Genomic DNA, 11,118 nt, shown 5'->3' with positions numbered 1-11,118 from the left:
ACAAAAAAACAAACACCCTCACTACACAACCAAAGTGAAGAACATTGGGGATCACCAATTTGAACAAGGTTTACGACCTTTGTCCAAAAGCTTGTTTCCCCCTATCTCAACCACTAAGGGAATCTCTCAAATGGAAATAGCTCTATGGAATAAACAAGCCTCTAGGTGATTTTCTAGCCAAGTGCTCTAGTGGATAGATATAATGTATCTAACAAATGACCAATAGGCTCCTATTTATAGAGTTTTGAGACACCCTTTGAATTTCAAATTTCACCAACCCCCATGGTTGTTGCCAATGTTTAATTAGATGTTCATGGAATTAAAATGGAGATTTAGAAGTGATCCCATTGTTTATACATAAAATCATAAAGAAAACAAAACCTTTATTTAAATATTCAAGTACTAAATGCGAAAATCATAAAGACATGATTAAAATACTCAAAATATCAATGTCATCCTTGATCGATCACATCGGTTCATTACTTAAGTTCCTCGCCCAATACACAAGCTAAAGCTACCTCAGATCCGTCCCGCCTTCCAAGTTCATTTACCTACACAATCTAAATAAAAATGAATAAGTCTAATGCCCAGTAAGGAAAACTACTAAAACATAAAACATAAAAATGGACTACAATATTAATGGCTATTAACTCATTACCGTAGTATGTGATAAAAATCGCTATAGTCCTCTTATCTACTATTTTAGAGGTAGGTTTAGACACAACTATAGTCTACGATAATGATAAAAATATTGGGATTTTCTATTTAAGCAACCATATTTCCCAAGCAACTAAAAGACATAAGAAAAAACATACAAACAAACATAGCACAAAAAATATAACTTATATTCCTTACCTTGACTGTGGAGAGAAAAAGAAAGAGAAGAGATTGATTACTATAGAAAATGTTCAATCAACCTTAAATACAACATAAGATATTTATATTCGAGTCTTATAATAAAACTATACTTTCAAGAATTTTCTAAACCTTATAAAGTCATACCTTCAACCTAGAACGAAAGTGATGAAATCTTGAGTCTTCTCTCTAAAGTCTATCTCCAACAACAACACCACGAGTTTACATACTTGGGTAGATTATGGTTATATATTGGCTTGATAGGGTTCAATATTTCAGCTATAATAGGGTTTAGAAAGGCAATAGTGTTTAAGGAAAAATAAAGAAAATAGAAGAAAAAGATCACGAGTACTATAAGAACTAGTGTTCGGCTATGGCTATGTAGAGTGTTTATGGCAAAAATGGAGAGAGCTTTTGGAACTATGGATTTCAAAATTATGAGAGGTTTTTGAGAGCTTTTGAGCGTGAGAAAAATGGTGAAGGGTAAGTCTTTATTTATAGGCTTCAAACCCCAACTCCCTTCCTTGATTTTCTCCACACTATTCAACTTAAATTTTAAAAATCAAACCTTCCCTCCACTATATGGTTTCGGCCAGCCTAGTCTTACTCCATTCTTGTTGCTACATTATCTCCAAGTATGCCACATAGTCTCCATTTTGTTCAAACTTTAGTCAAAGTCCAAACTACTATCCTATATCTCGTAACTCTGGACCCTCCTGTAGTAAAATTAACGTAACTGGAGCTGTGGAAGTCTAATTTAGGCCATTTTTATACAGTTGGAAAGCTAATTTAATTATCTACAAATTTGTAGAAATACTATTTTTCCAAAATCATAAATAACTGGGTCAAAACTAGGTCTGAAGTTACAGCACCCTAAAGTTACGAAAACTTCATTTACTTATCTAACTCTTAGTTCAACCATCACACTACTATCTCTACTTATTTGACTACTTAAATTAAATCTTTTAAATCCCCATTTATCTAACTCTTCTTGACACATAGTCACTTAATTCAAATAGATCTAATCTTGCCTATCTTTAAAATTGAAAAAGATTCAAATTCATCCTATTTTTTAGCCAAACCTAAGACTAAGCTATTTTGGTTTTCATTTTAATTCTAATACTTGGACTTAGTTTAATGTCACGTGTTCACTTCTTAATACATAAAATAACATGTGCATTTAATACTTAATAAAACTATACACTAATTTAATCATATGCTAAAATAATTATAATTACCCAAACTATAATTATTTCTAAGTTATAAAATCATAACTTAAATAATTTAAACTTAAAACATTATTTATTCCACAACTCCAGTCATAACTAAATCTAACCTAAGATCATATTTAAGGAGCTTATAAGAAAATAACAACCTTGGTTATTACAATCTCCCCCCCTTAAATAAATTTCGTCCTTGAAATTTACTTACCATACAATTCTGGATACCGTGCTAGAATGTCTTCCTCCAATTCCCACGTTGCCTCTCGTTCTGTGTTATTACTCCATAAGACCTTGACTATCAAAATACTCTTCAACCGTAATTCTTTCACCCCTTCTCCAGGATGTCAATCGATCATTCCTCATAACTTAGGTCTTTCTGGAGTGCTAACGTATTGTATCTGAGAACGGGGGACGAGTCTGACACATATCTACGCAACATCGAGATGTGAAACACATTGTGGTTGTCTGCTAGAGCTGGCGGTAAGGCTAATCTATACGCTAATGGTCCCACCTTGTCCAATATCTCAAAAGGACCTATGTACCGAGGACTAAGTTTGTCTTTCTTCCCGAACCGCTTCACTCCTTTCATTGGAGATATCCTTAAGAAGACTTGATCTCCGACCTTGAATTCCACATCTCGTCGCTTGTCATCCGTATAACTCTTTTTTCGAATCTGAGCAGTGAGCATATGCTTTCTAATTAGTTCCACTGTGTCTTGAGCCTCTCTCACAACCTTAAGTCCAAGTAGTTATCTTTCTCCTACCTCGTCCCAATGTAACGACAACCGGCATTTCTTTCTATAAAGTAATTCATAAGGCGCCATACCAATTGTTATCTGGTAGCTATTATTGTAGGGAGAATTCTATAAGTGGAAAATACTTACTCCACGATCCTTCGAAGTCCAGTACACAATCGCGCAACATATCTTCTAAAATTTATATGGTACGCTCGGACTGTCCGTCGATCTGAGGATGAAATGTTGTACAGAGACTTAGCTTGGTACCCATGGCTTGCTACAAGCTTCCCCAAAATCTTGATGTGAACACTGAACCGCTGTCGGATACTATGGTCTTAGGGATTCCATGCAATCATACAATTTCTCGAACATAGATGTTTGCGTACTAGTCCGCAGTGTACGTAGTCTTGACAGGCAGGAAGTGAGCTGACTTTGTGAGTCTATCCACCACAACCCAGGCCGAGTCGTGTTGCCTGCTTGTTCGTGGTAGTCCTGTCACAAAGTTTATGGCTATGTCTTCCAACTTCCATTGGAAAATACTAACCGGTTGTAATAAGCCTGCGGGTCGTTGATGCTCTACCTTTACTTGTTGGCATTTGGACACATACTCAGCTACGTCTTTCTTCATTCTCAGCCACTAATATAGAGCATTAAGGTCGTGTGTCATCTTGGTAGACCCCGGGTGAACTGAGTATAGGGTAATGTGTGCCTCCTCTAATATCTTCATCTTAATCCCATGGTCATTCAGCACGCATACTTGTTGTGCAAAATAGATACTAAGTGCAAGTGTACACTGTCAATAAGTAATAAGGTGATAAGAACCCAATATCGTATCCACAAGGATTGTTTTTAAGCTTAAAATTGTGAAATTAAAGTTTAGCAAAATGATTAAAAATAAAAGAACCAAACTCAAATTAAATTGGAAGTTGATATTTTTTATGCAATTAAAAATAACTAATAGTTGAATTTAAAGCCTAAATTAATGGGATGCAATAGGAAAATCAGTTGACAATAAAATGGTAAGCTAGGATAATTAATTCCCCCTGTTTTGCAATTCCTGGAAGCAATGCTATGAAAATGCTGCGGCATTCCTGACAGTTTACTAATCAAGAATTCTAATCAAGTCCATAAGTTTCTGTCGAAATCAAATGGGTTTAACTCTCTAATTAAATTACTTATGTCTAAGTTAATTTAATTTTGAGAATTTCCTATTAAGCCCCAATTCCATTAGATTATGCAAGGTAAAGATATATGTCTATACCCTCACAAAATTAAGATCTAAGAACTTAATCATGCACCATTCAAGTCTTTTGTCTAATAATTAAAATCCTTTTCAGCAATCTTAATTATTTCAATCATTTACTAAAGGTGATCAAGCAATAGTAAATATTAAGCATGAAAATTACTTGAATGAATAAACCTCAATTATCATTAAGCATCAATAGCAAAGTTTCACAATTGCATGACAAGGTTCCTTAATTATCCTAACTTTAAGAAAATTAGTTCATAACTTTAAACACAAAATAAACCAGCTTATAATCAGCCATAAATCAAAATAAATCCAAGAAAGAGTTGAGTTCAATAAGAAGGGGAAGAAAAACAAGCCAAGAGTATGATGGAGTGTCTTCCAAATAGCTCTTCTCTCCTAGTCTTCTTCCTTCCAAAATCCCTTCTCTCTCTCCTTCCTTTAACTCTTTAATGGCTGCCAAAAATGGGTGTGTTCTTTCTTCCAAGCGGCTGGGTTTTTTTTCTGTCTTCAACTGTGTATCCCTAATTGAAAAAGATGATACCCCTTGGTCTAGGTCACTTCTCCCCTCTAATGTCACGTGGGCCTCATCCTTTAATTCTTTTTTTGTCTTTTTGTCCTCTTTACCATAAATGGGTCCAAGGCAAAATGAAGCCCAATAAGCAATTATCTCCTTACTAAGCAGCCCAATTTAAATAATCCCCAAAGTGAGCAGGTAAGTGGTGTCCACGTGGGCCTCCAAATAGGCTGGTTGGCTGTACGTCATGCTGCTGAAATGCTACAGCATTCCCTCCTGCTGAAACCATTTAACACTTGAATCTCTTTCCAAATGACCAAAATTTCACCACCACCTGCCAAAATAAGAATTTCACACCTAAGGATATATTTTTCCAGCAAATTACTGGTATATAATATTATTTTATTATATTTTAATATTTCACAAAACCAAGATAAAGACTCTATAAAACACTCTAACCCACTTTTTCTTGATAAAATTACAAGTTTAAGCGCATAAAAATAACTCTAATTCCTAGAGTTATCAATACTCGGCCTTTATATTTCAAGAACCCATGTCCTGATATAGAGAACTCTGTAGTCTTGCCTTCTTTGACTGCACCCATATGCAGTAATAGTGTGTCATCATGCCCTTTCCCGATTCGTATATCCTCTAGTAAACTTGACTGGATGGACAAGTTATCCAATTGACCCATGACTATTTCTATCCTGACATTAATCAATTCTTGCTGTAGCAGCTTCTCAATTTCGGATAATGTTGTCAGACTTCCATAATTCTTTCGGCTTAATGCATCTGCAATGACATTTTCCTTTCCTGGGTGGTATAGGATTTCGTAGTCATAGTCCTTTACTAGTTCCAACCACCTGCGCTGCCTCATTTTAAGCTCCTTTTGCATGAAGAAATGTTTTAAGCTTTTTGGGGTCCGTATAAATCTCACACTATTCTCCATATTGATAGTAGCGCCAGATTTTCAGTGCGAAAACCACCGATGCCAACTCCATATCATGTGTTGGACAGCGATGTTCATATTCCTTCAGGTGTCTTGAGGCGTAGGCTATCACCTTATCATTTGGCATCAGCACGCAGCCCAACCCTTTCTTAGATGCATCATAGAATACTACAAACTTGGCTTTGGGTATCGGTACGCAAAGCACTGGTATTGAACCCAATTTGTCTTTGAGTAACTGGAAGTTTTCCTAACATTTATCCGTCCAATTGAACTTCTGCTGTTTCCGGGTCAGGTTGGTAAGCGGTGTGGCTATCTTAGAAAAGTGTTCCACAAACCTCCGGTAATAGCCTACCAACCCGAGAAAAATTCTAACCTCTAACACATTCTTAGATCTTAGACCTTAGTTGGGTCTACTGCGACTCCATCCTTGGATACTATGTGGCCGAGGAACACCACTTGTGATAGTCAAAATTCACATTTCTTGAACTTAGCATAAATTTGGTGCTCTTTTAGTTGCAACATGGTCAGTCTTAAGTGTTCCTTGTGCTCGACCTTGTCCTTGGCGTACACCAATATATCGTCAATGAACACCACGACGAATTTGTCCAAGTAATCCTTGAAGACCCGGTTTATTAAGTTCATAAATGCGGCTGGAGCATTGGTAAGACCAAAAGACATAACAGAGAACTCGTAATGTCTGTATCGAGTCCTAAAAGTCGTCTTTGGTATATCTTCTTCCTTTACCTTGAGCTGGTGATAACCGGACCGTATATCAATTTTTGAAAATATTGTCGCTCCTCAGAGTTGATCAAATAATTCATCGATTCGGGGTAGGGGTACTTGTTCTTAATTGTCACCTTGTTCAGCTCACGGTAATCGATACACATCCGCATGCTTCTATCCTTCTTCTTCACAAATAGAACCCGTGCCCCCCATGGCGAATGGCTTGGTCTGATGAATCACAAGTCTAAGAGCTCTTGTAACTGCATTTTCAACTCCTTGAGTTCGGTAGGTGCCATCTGATATGGTGCCTTTGAGACAAGTTCGGTTCCTGGTACTAGTTCGATTGTGAAGTCAATTTCACGGTTAGGGGGTAACCCTGGTAAGTCATCAGGAAAAATCTCTGGAAATTCATTTATAATATGGACGTCTCCAACCTTTAATGGTGTTTCTGTGTAACATTTGTGACGCTTGCTAAGAATGCACGACATCCTTTCTCTATCATCCTCTGGGCCTTGAGAGATGAAATAAGTGATGTCCGTAGTCCTAAAACCTTGCCCATAAAACACAGTTTCTGACCTTCAGGGGTTTCGAACGTCACTTGCTTGCGTCGCTAGTCAATGGTTGCACCATGTCTTGCTAGCAAGTCCATGCCCATTATTACGTCAAAATCCTTGATCTCTAGCAACAAGTGTTAAGTTTATCTCTAGCAAAATCCTTAAATTGTCGACACATGAATTGTGATTGGAGAGCCTATCTAGTGCTCATGTCTATCCTTAAATTTTTAGAAAATTTTATTAATGTTAAGTTTACTTATATTAGACACGATTAAAAAAACCTAATTTTAGTATTTTCGGTATATAAATAAATTGTACGGGCGTATAAAAATTAAAACAAACACGTGTACAACAAGTTGTTTAAATTATGATTTCGACATCTTAAATTATTCAAAATTTCTAAAAAAATCTGTGGAATATTTATAATGTACCAAAAATTGTAAAAGTAACTATAGAGACCCAATAACTTTTCTATATATATGTCAAGGTAAAGTTGATACTTTTATATCTCCCTAACAATCCATATCCTTTATGCATTAAAATTTTATTTTTTTCATTCGAAATTTCTCAATTGCAAACATATATGTTTTGACATTTTTGTAAAATGGGTCTTTTATAAGAATTTATCATTAATCAGATACTTTTAAACTATGAAACAGCCCAGCCCCCAAGAATAACAGAAATCCTAACTTTCAAACTATTTAACAGCTCAGCCCCCAAGAATAACAGAAATCCTTAAGGAGCTGTTGACTACTTGATTGGTTTTCAAATTTATTTAATAGCTGAAGATCTAGAAACCAGTTTTTATAAAGCTAAAACTGCAACAAGTCAAGTAATATGCCAAGACATCTAAAGAATAATTAATCGGTTTTCTTGTTTTCTTGTTTATTTGGAGTAATATGCCAAGACATCTAAGATTTAGAAAACTAAGATGCCAATAATTCAATTAATAAAGCTCGCAGAACAAATGACTACATTGATCAATAAATACAAGTAGATATAAACCTAACACAAACTGACTAATGAATAACATTCAAAAAATGAATAATTTAGTTCCCCACCAAAAAAAAAAAAAGAAACTGACCAACGACATAAATGAATCTCTTTCGTCCAAAGCAGGGTCTTCAGTGAACCTTAAAATGACTTTTCTAGCGTCTTCCAGATAGAACATGATACCAGAATGCACATTCAATTCGATCCGATTTCTCATAGTTCCATTAAGTGGTGGTACTAAACCACATTCCAGAAAATAGAGATTAAGTGTTCATGACACCAGGACTCTTCATTCCACAAACTATACAGAGGAGCAACATCCAACCTTTTTCACAGCAGAAACATCATCTTTACCAACACTAATGGTTTGCCCCTTGGGCAAGGCTGCTGGATCGTCTCCAATGTCAAGAGCTTTCTTGCTGACCACACGATATATCTGAGTGAGCACCTCAGTGAATGAATTCTCAACATTCAAGGACTCTAAGGCAGAGGTTTCCATGAAGAAGGTATTCTCTCTTTCGGCAAATGCTGTGGCATCCTCTGTTGAAATGGCACGTAAGTGCCTCAAGTCTGCCTTGTTTCCAACAAGCATTACCACAATGTTGGCATCGGTATGATCCCGGAGCTCCTTCAACCATCTCTCAACATTCTCGAATGTAACATGCCTAGTAACATCATAGACGAGCAATGCACCGACAGCTCCTCGATAGTATGCACTTGTTATTGCACGGTACCTATAGGGAAAGAAAATAACACATGCATAAGTTAATGTATAGGAAAAATAAATCTTACAATGTGCAGTTGTTTCATGATTTTACAGAAAATAAGAAAAGGGACAGCAAAAGAATATATGTCTTGATTTCTCCTATGCTATAGGAAGAAAAAGACTAATTGGATTGCACTGTTTATACAAATAGTGCACAATGTTATAAAGTATGTGTGTCAACTGACTTGTAGCTTCCTAGTGTCTTTTCTAATTCTCTCCCAACAATTTTCACCAAAAGAAGGAAATTAATTTCAGCAAATCAACACAATATATTAAGGTTGTTCAAATCAATGTCTTCATATTGATTTGTCGTTTGTTAATGTTGTTCAAAGAAACTATAACAGATTACAACTACATAGGTCCTATGAGAAATCAAACCCCAAACCTGATAATAACATACTTTGACCACTCAACCTACCTTCATGAGTAAACCAACGTAACAATTCAAGCTAGTATACGTTTCTAAACTAGAGTCCAAACTACCTAGCGAATCTTTTTCTTAACCAACTTAAGCATAAATACGAAAAACATCAATTCTTCCGAGTTATCAAAATTAATACTCTTTTTCCTGGTTAATTTTCTTTTTTTGACCCATCTCCAATACAAAGCAGCTTATCAATATTAATTGTAGACTAGTTTAGCTCAAATAGCACATCAGTGCCTTATAGGAGTACCAATCTTCCAAGATCTAGCTCGTCCTAAAATTTTGCGTCTAACAAATGAAAAACATCAATTCAAAAAATAAACAAACAAAATCCCGAATCTTTAAAGCCTGATAAACATTTAATCGCTCCCTTTCTGCGTCCAACTAACAAAATATCAGCATTTAACGTCAGATAATGGCTACAATAAACAAAATGGTAAAAGGATCCATCACACATTCATGAATATATATAAATCGCTATGCCATCAAAATTCAAAACCAGAGATTTCATACAGTATAAAAACAAGCATCTACAACCCAGTTCGTATAATGGAAAACAAACACGACCCACGATTTTTCAACAATCAAATTCTTCATAGACCTATATTTTCGATCATATTTACATTTACGGTGGAAGAAAGGGCGATTAGGATGATTACCTTTCTTGGCCAGCGGTGTCCCAAATCTGAGCCTTGACGACCTTATCATCGACCTGAATACTGCGAGTGGCGAACTCGACACCAATGGTGGACTTGGATTCGAGGCTGAACTCGTTCCGGGTGAACCGAGACAAGAGATTCGATTTTCCCACGCCGGAGTCTCCTATCAAAACGACCTTGAAAAGGTAGTCATAGTCGTCGTCCGTCCTGTATGCCCCCATTTTATTCAATTCAGTCTCTTGGATTCGATTATTTTTAGGCAAAATTTATGGAAGAAATATAAAATGGAGGAAGAATAATAACAAAAATCAGATCTTGGCAAAGTTTTTCTAGAGAGAGAAACAGAGAATGTGAGCCGTTTAAACAGAGAGAGAGAGAGAGAGAGAGAGTTGTGTACAGCGCACGGGAGGGAGAGACATTCAAACTTGTTAAGAATAATTAATTATTACAAATTTGTACTTTTTTTTAACTAAATCTCTTTCTTTTTCTTTTTATTTACTATTTTTTTCAATAAAATAAATAAAAGTTGGTAACCATTTCTTACCTTCTATTTTTGTTGTAAAATAAAATGTTTATATGTTATTGTATTATATTTTAAAATTATATATATTTACTAATTTAAACTCAAATTTAATTAATAGAATTTTATTAATTTAATTAAACTGTACTTAATTATATGAGCTCCAAATTCAAATTTAATTACTTAATTATGTATATTTGATGACATTTTTATGGTATTGACAAAATTTTATTAATCAAATACAAATTTATAATATCAAATATGTAAAATTTTAAAATACATAATGTCATACGAGTATTATTGAAAAAAAAAATACAAAAATAATAGTTTGCAAAGACACAAATACAATGGAGTAAATTTCCTAATAAAATAAAACATCCAGTGGGCTTAGTAGATGTAGATGTAGTCAAGAATTTTGTGAAAACAAAAACAAAAAACTCCATTGGCTTTGTTGTGTCCCACTTGTTGATTTTTTCTTCAGTTGATTAATTATCATTAATTATTACACTTAATAAGATCTACCTAAGCTAATACAATTTCAAACCTCTAATAAGTCAAGCTTTAAAAGTGGTGTGTTAGCTTTTGCTCTTACTCCTAGGTAAAACGATTGGACCAATCTGAGAATTTGGAATAATATAACACATTGGCACCTTTCTCAATAGAAAAACTACCTAAATAATCTCACATATTACAAATGGGAGAAAAGATATCGTATAGCTCTTCGTTTCAATTTTTAAGTATAAATCATAACTTAATATTGATTCATAATCAATAACATCTTCATAGTCGCAGTAAGTCGAAGAGCATCGTGGATTAATAAGTGTTGGGGCTATATTTAGTATCATAGAATCTTTTTTATTAGTTATAGATTTTTCTTGGTAAAAATTAATTTATGAGTAACTAAATAAAATACTTCTATTTAGGACTTTTTTTATTCAAGTTTATGCATGCAA

At 34.8% G+C, this 11,118-nt stretch overlaps 1 protein-coding gene across 1 annotated transcript; it reads right to left on the bottom strand.

The window, feature by feature from the left end:
* Positions 1 to 7,653: 7,653 nt before the first annotated feature.
* On the bottom strand, positions 7,654 to 10,064 carry LOC133817408 (ras-related protein RABA1f-like). The gene is made up of 2 exons (XM_062249919.1): positions 9,646 to 10,064; positions 7,654 to 8,530 (listed from the first exon to the last, which is right to left on the bottom strand). The coding sequence occupies exons 1-2, from the start codon at positions 9,864 to 9,866 to the stop codon at positions 8,098 to 8,100; spliced, it is 654 nt and encodes a 217-aa protein (XP_062105903.1). The 5' UTR covers positions 9,867 to 10,064; the 3' UTR covers positions 7,654 to 8,097.
* Between the last annotated feature and the right edge of the window lie 1,054 nt (positions 10,065 to 11,118).

The sequence above is a fragment of the Humulus lupulus genome, chromosome 2, assembly GCF_963169125.1.
Source record: "Humulus lupulus chromosome 2, drHumLupu1.1, whole genome shotgun sequence".
In the NCBI taxonomy this organism is placed as follows: domain Eukaryota; kingdom Viridiplantae; phylum Streptophyta; class Magnoliopsida; order Rosales; family Cannabaceae; genus Humulus; species Humulus lupulus.
This window is presented reverse-complemented; position numbering and strand designations above follow the sequence as displayed.

Coding starts and splice junctions, on each gene's coding strand:
- LOC133817408 (XM_062249919.1), bottom strand. CDS start 9,866: ATGGGGGCATACAGGACGGACGACGACTATGACTACCTTTTCAAGGTC. Junction 8,531..9,645: donor GACACCGCTGGCCAAGAAAG/GTAATCATCCTA, acceptor CTTTCCCTATAG/GTACCGTGCAATAACAAGTG.